Source organism: Pristiophorus japonicus, chromosome 2 (assembly GCF_044704955.1).
Source record: "Pristiophorus japonicus isolate sPriJap1 chromosome 2, sPriJap1.hap1, whole genome shotgun sequence".
Lineage (NCBI taxonomy): Eukaryota > Metazoa > Chordata > Chondrichthyes > Pristiophoridae > Pristiophorus > Pristiophorus japonicus.
In genome coordinates this window covers 93008363-93026138 of record NC_091978.1, presented here as the reverse complement: position 1 = coordinate 93026138, position 17776 = coordinate 93008363, and the positions used below count along the sequence as shown (strand labels likewise).

The window sequence follows — 17776 nt, the reverse complement described above, 5'->3', positions numbered from 1 at the left end:
ATTGAAACAAATTAAACTTTAAAACGTAAAATCAAATTAAAATTTGGTTGCCGGGCATGATGATGCACTCCAGTCCCTCCGGTGCCCACCTCTCGCGGAAGGCCGCGAGCGTACCGGTGGACACCGCGTGCTCCATCTCCAAGGACACCCTGGACCGGATGTAAGAGCGGAAGAGAGGCAGGCAGTCAGGTTGAACGATCCCCTCGACCGCCCGCTGCCTGGACCGGTTGATGGCACCCTTGGCCGTGCCCAGGAGCAGTCCTACGAGGAGGCCCTCGGACCTACCCGCTCCCCTCCGCACAGGGTGCCCAAAGATCAGGAGAGTGGGACTGAAGTGCAGCCAGAATTTCAGGAGCAGCCCCTTCAAATAATAAAACTCTTTGTGCATGAAACTCTTTTGAGTTTACCTGCGAAAACATAAAACATTAAACGGTGCCACCCGACCTGGGTGACACTCCAGACATTTACAAGGCCCTTTTTTTTTTTTCCCCCCTTTTTTTGTTTTTTTCTTTGTGTTTTTCTTTTTTTTTTGGTTTTTTTTTTGGGCACTAAAATCACAATTTTCCCCAGTGCCCCCTATAAAAGGGAAGGGGGACACTAAAAGCACCGGCAATTAAAACAAATTAAACTTTAAAACGTAAAATCAAATTAAAATTTGGTTGCCGGGCGTGATGATGCACTCCAGTCCCTCCGGTGCCCACCTTTCGCGGAAGGCCGCGAGCGTACCGGTGGACACCGCGTGCTCCATCTCCAAGGACACCCTGGACCGGATGTAAGAGCGGAAGAGAGGCAGGCAGTCAGGTTGAACGATCCCCTCGACCGCCCGCTGCCTGGACCGGCTGATGGCACCCTTGGCCGTGCCCAGGAGCAGTCCTACGAGGAGGCCCTCGGACCTACCCGCTCCCCTCCGCACAGGGTGCCCAAAGATCAGGAGAGTGGGACTGAAGTGCAGCCAGAATTTCAGGAGCAGCCCCTTCAAATAATAAAACTCCTTGTGCATGAATCCTAAAAAGTTAGTTTGCAGGTGCAGCAGGTAATCAGGAAGGTGAATGGAATGTTGGCCTTCATTGCGAGAGGGATGGAGTACAAAAGCAGGGAGGTCCTGCTGCAACTGAAAGGGTATTGGTGAGGCCGCACCTGGAGTACTGCGTGCAGTTTTGGTCACCTTACTTAAAGAAGGATATACTAGCTTTGGAGGGAGTACTGAGACGATTCACTAGGCTGATTCCGGAGATGAGGGGGTTACCTTATGATGATAGATTGAGTCTTTACTCGGTGGAGTTCAGAAGGATGAGGGGTGATTTTATAGAAACATTTAAAATAATGAAAGGGATAGACAAGATCGTGGGAGAGAGGTTGTTTCCACTGGTCGGGGAGACTAGAACTTGGGGGCACAGCCTCAAAATACGGGGGAGCCAATTTAAAACCAAGTTGAGAAGGAATTTCTTCTCCCAGAGGGTTGTTAATATGTGGAATTCTCTGCCCAAGGAAACAGTTGAGGCTAGCTCATTGAATGTATTCAAATCACAGATTGGTAGATTTTTAACCAATAAGGGAATTAAGGGTTACGGGAAGAGGGCGGGTAAGTGGAGCTGAGTCCACGGCCAGATCAGCCATGATCTTGTTGAATGGCGGAGCAGGCTCGAGGGGCTAGATGGCCTACTCCTGTTCCTATTTCTTATGTTCTTATGTTTTTATGATCTCATAGAAACGTTTAAAATTCTGACGGGTTTAGACAGGTTAGATGCAGGAAGAATGTTCCCAATGTCTAAGGATAAGGGGTAAGCCATTTTGGGACCGAGATGAGGAGAACCTTCTTCACCCAGAGAGTGGTGAATCTGTGGAATTCTCTATCACAGAAAGTTGTTGAGGCCAATTCACTAAATATATTCAAAAAGGAGTTAGATGTCGTCCTTACTACTAGGGGGATCAAGGGGAATGGCGAGAAAGCAGGAATGGGGTACTGAAGTTGCAAGTTCAGCCATGAACACATTGAATGGCGGTGCAGGCTCGAAGGGCTGAATGGCCTCCTCCTGCACCTATTTTCTATGTTTCTATGTTTCTAAATGAGCATAACCCTTCAAGTGCACCAAAAAACAGCTTTGGGGAAAATTGAGCCCGAAGTTGTTTCATCTCTCCACTTCCCTTTCTTCCTTTAACAACTTCTGTAAAACTCACCTCATCAGCCAAACTTTTGATCACACCTTCTAATATCTTCTTCTTTAGCTTGGCATCCATTTTGTTCCTTATTCTTCTGCAAAGTGTCTTGGGACATTTTTTTCTAGGTTAAAGGCAAGTTGCTGTTGTAATGGTATAAAGTTGATCTTTGAAGGTTTGAGTTGAGGAATTTTAACAGTATAATATGGGTATCAATACAAAGCATCAGATCGTGCTGTGCTAATTCGAGTTCATCACTGGATGAAGGAACTTTGGCCTCAAGCTTCCAGGGTTGCAACTTCACAAGTGGAAATGCAGTGGATTGGGACTTCTATTCACTTTCAAGCAAAAATGTGGTCCTATTCTAAATTGTGAGGATTGGATCATTTCCATTTCCTGTGTGGACACAACAGAATCATCAGCCACAACAACCATCTGAAAAATTGGAGGTATACCATACTGCTCTGATGGGTGATGAACATAAGAACAAAAGAAATAGGAGCAGGAGTAGGCCATTTGGTCCCTTGAGTTTGCTCCGCCATTTAACAAGATCATGACTGATCTAATCTTGGGCTCAGCTCCACTTCCCTGCTCACTCCCCATAACCCTTGACTCCCTTATCATTCAAAAAGCTGTCAATCTCCACCTTAAATATATTCAGTGACCCAGTCTCTATAGCTCTCTGGGGCAGAGAATTCCACAGATATACAATCCTCTGAGAAGAAATTCCTCCTCATCTCTGTTTTAAATGGGCTACCCCTTATTCTGAAATGATGTCCCCTAACTAGATTCCCCCATGAGGGGAAACATCCTCTCAGCATCTACCCTGTCAAGCCCCTTCATAAACTTATATGTTTCAATAAGATCACCTCTCATTCTTCCAAAATCCAATGACTATAGGCCCAACCTACTCAACCTTTCTTAATAAGACAACCCATTCATCTCAGGAATCAACCTCGTGAAACTTCTCTGAACTGCCTCCAATGCAAGTATATCTTTCCTCAAATAAGGAGGCCAAAATTGTATGCAATACTCCAGGTGTGGTCTTATAGTTGTCGCAGGACTTCCCTACTTTTATATTCCATCCCTCTTGCAATAAAGACCAACATTCCTTTTGCCTTCCCAATTACTTGCTGTACCTGCATGCTAACTTTTGTGATTCATATACAACGACCCCCAAGATCCCTCTGTACCGCAGCATTTTGTAATCTCTTCCATTTGAATAATAATTTGCTTTTTAAATTTTTCCTATCAATGTGGATCACCTCACCTTTTCTCACATTATACTCCATCTGCCAAATCTTTGCCCACTCACTTAGTCTGTCTACATCCCTTTGCAGATTCTTTGTGTCCTCCTCACAACTTGCTTTCTCACCTATCTTTGTATCAACAACAAATTTGGCTACATTACACTCGGTCCCTTCATTCAAGTCATTAATATAGATTGTAAATAGTTGAGGCCCCAGCACTGATCCCTGTGGCACCCCACTAGTTACAGTTTGCCAACCGGAAAATAACCCATTTATCCCGACTCTCTGTTTTCTGTTAGTTAGTCAATTCTCTATCCATACAAATATATTACCCCAACTCCATGTTCTTATCTTGTGCAATAACCTTTTATGTGGCACCTAATCGAATGTCTTCTGGAAATCCAAATACACGACATCTACTGGTTCCCCTGTATTCACCCTGCTTGGTACATCCTCAAAGAACTCTAGCAAATTTGTCAAACCATGATTTCCCTTTCATAAAACCATACTGACACTGCTGACTGCATTATGATATTCTAAACATCCTGCCACTACTTCCTTAATAATGGACTCCAGCATTTTTTGAATGACAGATGTTATCTGGTCTCTAGTTTCCTCTTTTCTGTCTCCCTCCTTTCTTAAATAGGATCATTACATTTGTGGTTTTGCAATCTGCTGGGACCTCTCCAGAATCCAGGGAATTTTGGTAGATTACAACCAATGCATTCACTATCCCTACAGCCCTAATCAGGCCCTTATCAGGCTTACCAAGTAAATCTAAGGTTTTTTTTCTCTCCAATGGAACAACAGTTTAGGCCTCAAAAGATCATCAATTGCCTCTGGAATAGATTACTTCCTCAACCGTCTTCTCCCTGTGGCTGAGGAGCTCTTCCTGGAGTCACAGTGTGGATTTCATCCCCTACAGGGCACAACGAACATGATTTTTGCAGCGCAACAGCTGCAGGAAAAATGCAGGGAACAGCACCAGCACTTATACATGGCCTTCTCCGACCTTACAAAGGCCTTTGACACTGTCAACCACGAGGGTCTATGGAGCGTCCTCCTCCATTTCGGATGCCCCCAAAAGTTCGTCACCATCCTCTGCCTGCTCCAGGACAACATGCAGGCCGTGATCCTTACCAACGGATCCACTGCAGACCCAATCCACGTCCGGACTGGGGTCAAACAAGTTTGCGTCATCGCCCCAATCCTCTTCTCCATCTTCGTCCCTGTCATGCTCCACCACACACTCCCCGCTGGAGTGGAACTAAACTACACAACCAGTGGGAACCTGTTCAACTTTCGCCGTCTCCAGACCAGATTCAACACCACCCCAATCTCTGTTGTTGAGCTATAGTACGCGGACGACGCCTGCATTTGCGCATTTACAGAGGCTGAACCCTAGGACATAGTCGACATATTTACTGACGCGTACGAAAGCATGGGCCCTACGCTAAACATTCATAAGACAAAAGTCCTCCACCAGCCTGTCCTCGCCGCACAGCACTGTCCCCAGTCATCAAGATCCCCTGGACAACGTAGACCATTTCCCATACCTCGGGAGCCTCTTATCAACCAGAGCAGACATTGACGACGAGATTTAACACAGCCTGAGGAAAAGAGTGTTTGAAGACCAGGCCCTCAAATCTGCCACCAAGCTCATGGTCTACAGGGCTGTAGTAATAGCCGACCTCCTGTATGGCTCAGAGACATGGATCATGTACAGTAGACACCTCAAGTTGCTGGAGAAATATCACCAACAATGCCTCCGCAAGATCTTACAAATCCCCTGGGAGGACAGATGCACCAACATTAGCATCCCCGACCAGGCCAACATCCCCAGCATTGAAGCACTTGACTACACTTGATCAGCTCCGCTGGGCAGGCCACATTGTTCGCATGCCAGGTGCGAGACTCCCAAAGCAAGCGCTCTACTCGGAACTCCTTCACAGCAAACGAGCCCAAGGTGGGCAGAGGAAACGTTACAGAAACACCCTCAAAGCCTCCCTGAAAAAGTGCAACATCCCCACTGACACCTGGGAGTCTCTGGCCAAAGACCGTCTTAAGTGGAGGAAGTGCATCCGGGAGGGCGCTGAGCACCTCGAGTCTCATCGCCGAGAGCGTGCAGAAATCAAGCGCAGGCAGCGGAAATAGCGTACGGCAAACCTGTCCCACCCACCCTTTCCCTCAACGACTGTCTGTCCCACCTGTGACCTGTGGCTCTCATATTGGACTGTTCAGCCACCTAAGGACTCATTTTAAGTGGAAGCAAGTCTTCCTCGATTCCGAGGGACTGCCTATGATGATGATGAAATTACCTTTGCTGAGAAGCACTCTGGGCCCTTTGAAAGGCTCAGCATAAAACTCATGCCAGCTCTCAGACATAGTGGCTTCCACTGGGCTGACATAATAGACAGAACTTCTGAGATAACCCAAGAACACCACCAGACATACCCCCAAAGCTGAGGAGACTGGAAGAACATTCACCCCTCCCCTGCAACCAGAATTTGGGCTGTTTTTAACAGAAGGCAATAACCCAGCAGATCCAGTACTGCCCCAAATTATATGGCCCCACCGTGGAAACAGCTTCAAAAAAGCTGACACTGCTCTCAAATACTGACAACTCAAGAACATCTTGACTTTCAGGCTATGACACACGGAAGTAGTTACATGGGCTTTGTAACTCAAACTGTAGATATATCGAATAGTTAATTATATTGGAGGCATAAAAAGTGCATAAAAGTCTCAAGGAGGCAGAAAATTGTGAAATTTTACATTAAAAATTAATGCATTCTGGTTAATTTTAAGCACTTTTATACTTCATAATGTACAGAGTGTCAATCTAAAAAGAGAAAAATTAACAATGGCAGAGCAACCCATCCAAGCTGCTCTCGCTCCGCTGCCGTAACTCCATCTAAATTACGACGGAAGCCCCGTTTTCATGTGTTAATGGGGTTTCCCCAACACTTCTGCCGTAGTTATGATGGGAACAGCTCCAAGGAAATTATGGGCCAAAGTGATTTTGGATTTTCAACATACCAACCAGAGAGGAATTTATGAGCATATGTAAATGGGTTCATTAACAAAGTGAAAAGAGGGAATTAAACCCATAAAGGGGCGTTAAAGCAGAAATAAAGAATCACACCAAGTAACTGAGGAAACAAAAACTTTGCAGTAAAATAGTAGTGATGATAGAATGGATAATGGACAATCCTTCACCTTTCTTCAGATGGCTGAATAATTGACAGGTTATTGTGGGAAATTTGACGACCTGACAGAAATACTAATTAGGACGGAATAATTTGTGGATTGCCAGATATCTCTCTGAGAGAAAGGCTGCTGAGGAAACCAAACTGATCGCAAATAAGGTAGCACAGAAAAGCCGAGCAGCAGAAGCAGTGGAAAGACAAGCCAAAGGTGAACTGCAGAACATGGAATGATTCAGGCGATAATTAGGAAGGAGTTAAGAAGCAATCAAAGAAGTGTTAAATATCAAAGCTGAAGGAGAGAGAGAAAAAGGAACAAGTTATGCAGACATTATGGAATGTGGCACAGACCCAAAATTTGCCCAGCGTTTGGAAAAGTGTCATGTACGTACTTTTGGGATCACTAGCCACTAGATGGTGTCACTGTTGGAGGCCATTGGGCTGCAAGTATAAAAGGCCAGCCATTTTGTATATTAGTCACTTTGGGGCCTTAATAAAGCAGAGCCAAGGTCATACCTCTTGGAGTTAAACAGTACTCAGTCTAACAGTTATTGCATACACAACATTTGGCGACGAGGCAACAAAAACCTTTGCATGCAAAAATGAGCACAATTGGATTGTTGGAGCGATTTGTGGAAGGAGAAGATTGAACATAAGAACATAAGAACATAAGAATTAGGAACAGGAGTAGGCCATCTAGCCCCTCGAGCCTGCTCCGCCATTCAATAAGATCATGGCTGATCTGGCCGTGGACTCAGCTCCACTTACCCGCCCTCTCCCCGTAACCCTTAATTCCCTTATTGGTTAAAAATCTATCTATCTGTGACTTGAATACATTCAATGAGCTAGCCTCAACTGCTTCCTTGGGCAGAGAATTCCACAGATTCACAACCCTCTGGGAGAAGAAATTCCTTCTCAACTCGGTTTTAAATTGGCTCCCCCGTATTTTGATGCTGTGCTCCCTAGTTCTAGTCTCCCCGACCAGTGGAAACAACCTCTCTGCTTCTATCTTGTCTATCCCTTTCATTATTTTAAATGTTTCTATAAGATCACCCCTCATCCTTCTGAACTCCAATGGGCAGACTTTGTGAGCCATTTGAGCCAGTTCTTCGTGGCCAACAAAATGGAGGAGGTCGGTGACGCAGATCGGCGCAGGCGGTGTTCCTCACAGTTTGCGGTCCAAAGATTTGTGGTCTGATAAAAAATCTACTCCTGCCTGTGAGTCCAACAGAGCAGACGTATGAAGAATTATGTACACTATTACAGGACCACCTTAAGCCAGACGAAGGCATCATCATCTCGAGATACAGATTTTACACGCACATTCGCTCAGAGAGCCAGAATGCAGTGGAATTCGTTGCCGACCTGGGACGTCTAGCGGGACCGTGTAAGTTCGGGGCTGTGTTGGTAGACATGCTGCAGGACTTCTTTGTAATCAGCATCAACCACAAGGTGATCCTGCGTAAACTACTGGAGACGTTGGACTTGAACAGGGCCATCACGATCGCTTAGTCATGCATGACGACCGATAGAAGTCTAAAGCAGATATCAGTGAAAAATCGAAACTCGGCAAGTACTGTCAATATGATTGATTCAGCGTTCGGCAGAGCGGCACATGGCAGAGCCTACCCGACTGCGTACGCAAAACCTATGGCTGCGCAAAGTCCGCCAGCGAGAATGCATCGGATTTCTCCGTGTTGGCGTTGTGGGGGAAATGACCGGCGCCATCAGTGCCGATTTAAGCAATATAGTTGCAAAGGCTGTCTGAGAGTGGGGCAAGTGTCCGCAGATGAGCAAGCATGCTGCGACACACCACGTGGAGGATGATGATCAGACGAGCACAGATCCGGATACGCAATCCGAGATACCAGAGGAGGAAGTGTATGGACTGTACTCGTTCCTAACTAAGAGCAAACCGATAATGATCAACATGAAATTTAATGGGGTGCCGGTATGGATGGAACTGGACACAAGTCGAGTCAATCGATAATGAGCCAGAGGGCATTCGATAAGCTGTGGGATACTAAGGCTGTGAGGCCCAGGCTAAGTCCAGTCAATGCCAAGTTGCGCACGTACACCAAAGAACTCATGACGGTGATTGGCAGTGCCACAATTAAAGTGTTGTATGACGGTATGGTTCACGAGTTACCACCAAGGATTGTCTCAGGCACTGGCCCAACGCTGTTCGGCAAGAACTGGCTTGAAAAAATCAGATGCGATTGGAACGACATCAAGGTGTTGTCGTCGGAAAAAGATACATGTGCTCAAGTACTGAGCAAGTTCCCCTTGCTGTTCGAACCAGGCATCAGCAACTTCACGGGAGCCAAGGGGCAGATCCACGTGGACTCGGATGCAAGACCCGTCCATCATAAAGCTCGAGCAGTTCCGTATATGATGAGGAAGAAGGTCAAAATCGAACTGGACAGACTCCAGTGTAAAGGGATTATATCACCGTTTGAATTTAATGAATGGGCCAGCCCCATTGTTCCTGTGCTGAAAAGTGATGGCACAGTCAGAATCTGTGGAGACTACAAGGCTACAATCAACGGGGTTTCGAAACAGGATCAGTACCCATTACCGAAGGCTGATGACTCATTTGCAACGCTAGCCGGGGGGAAGTCCTTCACCAAACTGGAATTGACGTCAGCCTACATGAAACAGGAGCTGGTCAAGATGTTGAAGAGACTTACGTGCATTAACACGCATAAAGGACTGTTTATTTATCACAGGTGTCCTTTTGGAATTCGCTCGGCTGTAGCAATATTTCAGAGGAACATGGAACGTCTACTGAAGTCCATTCCCAGAACCGTTGTGTTCCAAGATGACATCCCGATTACAGGACGTGACTCCGAGGAACATCTCAACAACCTGGATCTCAACAAAGTGGGACTCAGATTGAAATGCTTGAAGTGCGTCTTCATGGCACCAGAGGTCGAATTCCTGGGGAGGAAAATTGCTGCTGACGGCATCAGGCCCACGGACACGAAAACCAAGGCCATCAGAAATGCACCCAAGCCGCAGAATGTGACGGAACTGCATTAGTTCCTGGGTCTACTCAACTACTTTGGTAACTTGCTACCTAAATTGAGCACCTTATTAGAACCACTGCACATGCTGCTAAGAAAAGGCGATAACTGGGTATGGGGTGCGTCGCAAGACAGAGCTTTTGAGAAAGCCACTAATCTGCTTTTCTCTAACAAGCTGCCGGTATATTATGACCCATGTAAAGGTTTAATATTGGCCTGTGATGCTTCGTCATATGAAATTGGTTGCGTACACCAACAAGCTAATGATTCGGGTAAACTTCAAACAGTTGCGTATGCTTCAAAAAGTTTATCTAAAGCGGAAAGAGCCTACAGCATGGTAAAGAAAGAAGCACTAGCGTGTGTGTATGGGGTTAAAAAGATGCATTAGTACAAGTTGGTCTTCGGTTTGAACTGGAGACAGATCACAAGCCACTCATTTCACTGTTCTCTGAAAACAAAGGTATCAATACCAATGCTTCATCCTGCATCCAGAGGTGGGCGCTGACATTATCCGCTTATGATTATGTCATTCGCCATAGACCTGGCACCGAGAATTGTGCCAATGCTTTAATCTCTCTGCCGTTGCCCACACCAGAGGTGGAAACACCACAACCGGCGGACCTAATGTTAGTTATGGATGCTTTTGAGGGTGAAGGAACCCCTGTCACGGCTCAACAAGTTAAGACCTGGACCAGCCAGGACCCGATTTTATCGGTGGTGAAGAGTTGCATCCTCAAAGGTGGTTGGTCTGCCATAACGAAGCAAATGTGCGAGGAGACCAAACCTTACATTCGTCGCAAAGACGAACTGTCTATTCAGTCGGATTGTATACTGTGGGGCAATCGTGTTGTTATGCCCAAGAAAGGGAGAGAGAAATTTGTACGTAAGCTACATAGCACACATTCCGGCATTGTAATGATAAAAGCCATCGCCAGGTCTCATTATGGTGGCTGGGAATTGATTATAAGCTCGAATCATGTGTGCATCAGTGCAACTCTTGCATGCAGCTCAGCAAAGCACCAGCGAAATCATCGCTGAGTCTGTGGTCGTGGCTGTCCAAACCATGGTCGAGGATCCACATCGACTTTGCAGGTCCCTTCCTGGGGAAGATGTTTTTAGTTGTGGTGAATGCATATTCCAAGTGGATAGAGTGTATAATCATGTCATCCAGCACATCCACAGCTACCATTGAGAATCTCAGTGTCATGTTTGCAACACATGGTCTGCCTGACATCGTTGTTAGCGACAATGGATTGTGCTTCACCAGTCAGGAGTTTCAAGAATTCATGAAACTCCATGGTATCAAACATGTAAGGTCAGCACCTTTCAAACCTGCATACAATGGGCAAGCAGAACGTGCTGTACAAATCATAAAGCAGAGTACGAAGCGAGTAACCCAAGGATCAATAGAGACCCATATGTTATGCATACTGCTTAGTTACAGGACAAGACCACACACGCTTACCGGGGTCTCGCCTGCTAAACTAATGATAAAGAGAGGTCTTAAGACCAAGCTATTTCTTGTACACCCTGACTTGAATAATCATGTTGAATATAGAAGACAAAGTCAGCAAGGGTATCACGATTGCGCAGCTGTGTCACACGATTTTTCTGTAAATGATACTGTATATGTTCTGAATTAGGGTCAGGGACCCAGGTGCATCGCTGGTACTGTCATGACCAAGGAGGGCAACAGAGTATTTATTGTTATGCTCAAAAATGGGCAAACCTGCAGGAAACATATGGATCAGACAAAGCTACGACACACAGACGAACCGGAACAGTTGGAGGAAGAGACAATCAACAACCAACCAACCTACCCCCAGTCATCAGAGAACTCAGTGGTCATCAGTGAATCGGAACTTTCAATCACTGACATGTTCAATGAAAATGGACTTTCAATCCCTGACATGGCCATTGCCATGCCCACCAGTTCAACCACCCAGCCACCAGTCACAACAGACTCCAAACACTCACCCAAGGCTGGAATTGAACTGAGACGGTCAACCCGGGAGTGTAAAACATCGGACCGTCTCAATTTGTAAAATATTGTGTTAATCTCTCTGAGGTGCATATTGTCATGTATGTACTTTTGGGATCACTAGCCACTCGATGGCGGCACTGTTGGAGGCCATTGGGCTGCACGCACGTGTGTGCAGCCCAAGTATAAAAGACCAGCCATTATGTATATTAGTCACTTTGAGCCTTAATAAAGCAGCGTCAAGGTCATACCTCTTGGAGTTAAACAGTAGTCAGTCTAACAGTGCAATCACAACAGAAAGCATACATACATTGTGGCAAAGTTAACTAAGCTAGATGTTGCAATTCACACAACAAGCAAAATCAAAATCACATTCATGCTATGGAGGAAAAGTCAATTTATCGCTATAGCATGATGTAATTCAAACAACTGAGAGAGATTGAGAACTGTTATTACAGAGAATGATGCATTAAATTGGAGTGACTGTCATGTTCAAATTGCAAGATGCTAAAAAAGTGATGGAGTACTTGGAAGCAGATATCCAGTGGAAGGAAGGTGCGTTTTCAGCTTCATTGATTACAGCACTGAATACAAGGTCACTTGTGATGGTGCCAAAAGAGTCCTGCCAATTTTGGGCCTGAGTATTTTAGAAAAATTCACTTTATTTTTTTTTTAAATATATTTAACGCACCAGCTTGATGAGATACAGAGCACTTACACATGAATACAATGATCTATTTCAAGGACTAGATTATTTAGCAGAGTTGTGGAGAAAAATATAATTTTAGTAGGAAAATGATCAAATGAAACTTGACAGAATGGAGGAATTATAGGTCATAAAATAGAAAATACAATGGATGAACTTATGGGTATCGCTAACAATGATAAATTGCACATTTGGTTGGAAACCAGAAGCCTGAACCCGGCTATTAGAAGAAAACATTACAAACTTCCTACTTATGGAAATTACATCGCAGTTTACTGATGCAAAATGCTTGAGTAAGTTAGATGCATCCTGATGCTCTGGCAGCTAAAACTCTGAAGCAAATTTCACACCATATATGTTCAATACAAAGAAGAATTATTATTACACAATGCACACAGTGCTGTCATTTAATATATTTAAGATGGAGATAGACAGATTTTTGAACGATAAGGGAGTCAAGAGTTATAGGGAGCGGGCAGGGAAGTGGACCTGAGTCCATGATCAGATCAGCCATGATCTTATTGAATGGTGGAGCAGGCTCGAGGGGCCAAATGGCCTACTCCTGCTCCTATTTCTTATGTTCTTATGTTCTTATTTGTCATGCATTCCTGTATGACCTCCTAGCCATTGACATTCATAAGCAATTGTACCTTTCGTGCCACCACTGTCGCAGTTTACAATGGCACTCACCCACTTATGGCCGTCTTCCTCTGCAAAGAAAAGCAAAATGTATTACTTAAAATGTAATTTTAACAGAGATCAGAGATAGGTTGCTAACTAAAGATGAAACAAAGAATTTACTCTTTTCTGTAGTTGGTTTTATCTGCATAAGAATAGTTTGTGAATAATCTTTGTCAGCTGCCTGTAAGCATATTTATCATTTCTAAAATAGTTTTTAAATGTCGTCAGTATGTCGCTTTTATGTTTAACTTACAGCAAAGTATTGGCTAAATTTGGGTGATCAAAGCTCTTATGAAAATCGATTCACGCAAATATTGTTGACAACTGAAATCCTCTTGAAAAGACATTCTCTACCAATGTCACTCATACCCATATGTTACAATATAAAATAATTGGCAGTCATATCCATGTACAGCATAACAATATAACTGACAGTGATTCTACTTGCTGAAATTAGCACTTGATCAAATCTGACACCTTCTTTCATACATCCTCCAAACATAGCAGGTTGTGGAGATTATACTGACCCCTATGTAATTGCCTCATATGCCTGCTGGGCACTTTTGTTTAGTGGTGGGTTGTCCTTCTAACCTGCAGAGGACACTTCTGCATTCGCTTAGAGCATCCAGAATAATTTGAAGGACTCATCAGTAAATAAGGTCTTTCTACACCTTGCTCCCTTCAATTTGCACACTCCACTGCATCCACAATGCGTATTATCCATAGTGCTTACAAAGCAGCTAAGGGCTTGATAAGTGATTCTATTATTGCTTCTTTTTTTGATTGGCTGTTCCATTGTACTTTAGCTGTAAATCTTCCAGGTTCCAAGAATGCATTATTTGTGTTCCTTTGAGTGGGCTAAAAACAGAGAGGAAAAAATCTTATTGAATACAAAACCAGTGTGCTTAGAGCAAATTAAAGCATCAAGTATATGATTATTAAACATTGCATTTATGTATGATTATTATACATTGCAGTTATGGCTTATAGATATGGTTAACACTTTTTATTACAATTTGACAAATTCCAGTAAAATTGTTTCCCCACCCCCTGCCTCCTAGTTGGCGTTTATTTCATCAATGTTGCTGCTGATTCCAATCTGGGCCATATATGGCTTTGCTATTCCTGGTGAAACTTGACCTTCAGGAGAGTTGAAATCATCATCATCATCATAGGCAGTCCCTCGGAATCGAGGAAGACTTGCTTCCACTCCCAAAGTGAGTCCTTTGGTGGCCGAACAGTCCAATGCGAGAGCCACAGATCCTGTCACAGGTGGGACAGACATTCATCGGGGGAAGGGGGAGTGGGACTGATTTGCCGCATGCTCCTTCCGCTGCCTGCGCCTGACTTCCTCACGCTCGCAGCGTCGAGATTCGAAGAGCTCAACGCCCTCCCAGATGCACTCTCTCCACCAAGGGCAGTCTTCGGCCAGGGACTCCCACGTGTCAGTGATGATGTCGCACTATACCAGGGAGGCTTTGAGGGTGTCCTTGTAACGTTTCCGCTGCCCACCTTTGGCTCGTTTGCCGTGAAGGAGCTCCACATAGAGCAATTGCTTAGGGAGCCTCGTGTCTGGCATGCGAACTATGTAACCTGCCCAGCGAAGCTGATCAAGTGTGGTTGGTGCTTCAATGCTGGGGATGCCAGCAAAAATAGATTTAAGTTTGAGCCTAAGGGTTTATACCATCTAACAGAGCAGCCAAGCTTGCTTTTGTTTTAAAGAAGGCATTTTATTTTCAAAGGAAATTTCCCAAAACTAAGGGGTAGAAATTCCCTTGTTGTGTGCCCCGCTAATAGGGCACAAGCCTGTTTTTGCCCTTGCGGGGAGGGGCGCTACCGTTCCTGCAAAATTGCAGAGGCACTAACACGGTAGCGCTGCGCACCACTACTAGCGCCCAGTGACACTGCGCAACCAATGATGATGTAATCGGCTTGCACGGCGACCCCATAGCGCCCGGTGGTGACCTATTTCCACCCTGCAGCAGAAATTGGCCAGCGCCCCTCGAGACTGCTGCAAGCAGCGTCAATGCTAGCCTCACGGGTCGCGAACATGGTCGACCTCTGCTCCCGGGGCGAAAGTTAAAGGGGAGGCGTGCTGTGCGCCGCCATTTTGCCGTTTTTGCCGACTCACCGGTTGGCCTGTTTTGATGGTAAGTGGCATAATCTGGGCCGCCATCGTGCAGCCCGGCACTCCATTTGGGTGCTGGGGTGCAGCCACAGCACCACGCCAACCTGGTGGCTCAGTGGAGGCCATCAAAGTCCCTGCAAAATGTGCAGTGGGCCTCCCCTTTAACGGATGGGGAGAGGTGTTGAAACGTGTCAGCACTACACAGGGAAGCCACATAGTGCTGCCGATCCGACCTGAGTAGCATTCCAGATACTGCCCCAATAGGAAGTGGAGAGTCTGACATTGCACTCACTTCCTGTGAGAGGCGGTAACCCCAATTTTGCCACCAAGGCGGGACTTCCATGCCAAGCGCAGGAAGCCCCTCCCCGACTGGGTTACTGCCCCTAAACAGGGTGCTGGGTAATTTCTCCCTCTAATTGTCTAACATTTCTGTCACTGTCGTTATGGAAACAACGATTTAAGAAATTGTTAACCTGAAAACAATAGAATCATTGCAGATTTATTGCGTATTTGAAGGGAAGTGTAAGTTTATTTTAAATGGCTTCTGTTTTTGTCTTTTCAGGATATACTTGAAAATGAAAGTATTAACCTTGACTGGGTGTTCCGCTATTCACTGATTAATGACATTGTAAAGGTAAGGGGCGGGAGAGCAAAAGAGATATGGAACTATGAAATGCTTTCTTGAAATGTTATTGGTAAAACTGCAATCAAGCTTGACCTTGTATTCCTACTTGTATTGAAACATCATTGGCTGCCCCAATCTGTGTGAGAATACCTCCGCAGGTCGGGGATATAAATAGAGCTGGAGAGCCAGGCCCTGGAACATTGTGGGCGAAGGTGCGGCGAATGAAGGTACGGGGTCCAGAAGAGCCAAGGGCCCAGGGGCAGCACGGGCCTGCCCACACTGTGATATGTGTGCGCACTAGGTCCGTGCAGCAGAGCAGGTCTCCAGGCGTCCTGGTTCAACCCTTGTCGAGCCCGTGTGGTGGCTGATGTGCAACGGTCACCACACGTTAAAAAAATCCACGCATAGGCATCTTCCACCCCCTCAACTGGAGTTCAGGACTGGAACATTGGGTCCTTCATTGAAACATCTTTGAACTTGTGAAAGCAAGTCATTCTCATTCGAGGGACCACCTATGGATGGTATTCCTACTGCAATCACGCTGGACTAAGTAAAGAAAAGCTGATAAAAAGGTTAGGAAAGACAACCAATAAAACAGGGGCCATTGGTTCCTGGATGGATGGGTATTTTAGTAAAAGCAACCGAGATACAAGTGCCTTCCGATATCAAAAGTCTTCAGTTACAGGATCTACAGATAACATAGAATGGGACAACACAGTTGTGATAAAAGCAGTGAAAAGAGATTTACTTACACTTTTGCGAACAAAGAATAGTAAAACAGTTTTGGTTTATGAAAACTTTGGTCTTTTTAAGAAATACATATTAGAGGCAGTATTGAATATATTTATATGAGATTCTACTTTGGATGGTCTAAAGTTCCGATCTTTCAAATTCAGCCCACGTGCTCTTGTTGCCTTCAAACATGGCTATTCCAATATGTTATCCTGGTTGGCCTCCCATCTGCAACCTCCAGAAACTTACGATCCCAGTCCTGTTGACCCATCACCCATGTGCTCGCTTACAGTGGCTGACCTACAACGCCTCGATTTAAATATTTTCATCCTCGCATTCAAATCGTCCATGGCCCGCCCCTTACTATCTCTGTAACGTCCGTCACCCTTACAATTCTCCATGAGTTTTGCGTTCTTCCAACTCTGGCCTCTTGTACATTCTCCACATCCTTCGCCCCACCATTAGTGGGCGTGCCTTCAGCTGTCTGGGCCCTAAACTCTGAAATCCCCTCGTAAAATTCTCATAAGAACATAAATACATAAGAAATAGGGGCAGGAGTTTGGCCATTTGGCCATTTGGCCCCTTGAGCCTGCTCTGCCATTCAATAAGATCATGGCTGACCTGATCTTGGCCTCAACTCCACTTCACTGCCCACTCCCTATGACCCTTGAATCCCTTATCATTCAAAAATCTGTCTATCTCCACCTTAAATATATTCAATGACCCAGCCTTCACAGCTCTCTGGAATAGAGGATTGCAAAGATTCACGACCTTCTGGCAGAAGAAATTCCTCCACATTTCTGTTTTAAATGGGTGACCCCTTATTCTGAAACTATGCCCCCTAGTTCTAGATTCCCCCACGAGGAGAAATATCCTCTCTGCATCTACCCTCTCAAGGCCCCGCAGAATCTTATATATTTCAATAAGATTACCTTTCATTCTTCTGAACTCCAATGAGCATAGACCCAAGTTGCTCAATCTTTCTTCATAAGACAACCCCTTCATCTCAGGTATCGACCTCGTGAACCTTCTCTGAATTGCCTCCAATGTAAGTATATCCCTCCTTCGATCAGGAGTCCAAAACTGTACACAGTACTCCAGGTGTGGTCTCACCAACACCCTGTAGAGTTCTGGCAGGACTTCCCTATTTTTATACTCCATCCCCCTTGCAATAAAAGCCAACTTTCCATTTGCTTTCCTAATTACTTGCTGTATCTGCATGTAAACGTTTTGTGTTTACATAAGAACATAAGAACAAAAGAAATAGGAACAGGAGTAGACCAT

General features: G+C 45.2%; 1 protein-coding gene across 2 annotated transcripts in view; it reads left to right on the top strand.

Annotated features, from left to right (window-relative positions):
• npr2 (natriuretic peptide receptor 2) overlaps positions 1–17776 on the top strand; it is a 255740-nt gene that overhangs the window by 172236 nt on the left and 65728 nt on the right. For both annotated transcript variants that reach the window (XM_070868404.1, XM_070868405.1), the window contains exon 12: positions 15698–15769. In XM_070868404.1, the coding sequence (XP_070724505.1) occupies positions 15698–15769 (72 nt within the window). The remainder of the gene's footprint in view (positions 1–15697; positions 15770–17776) is intronic.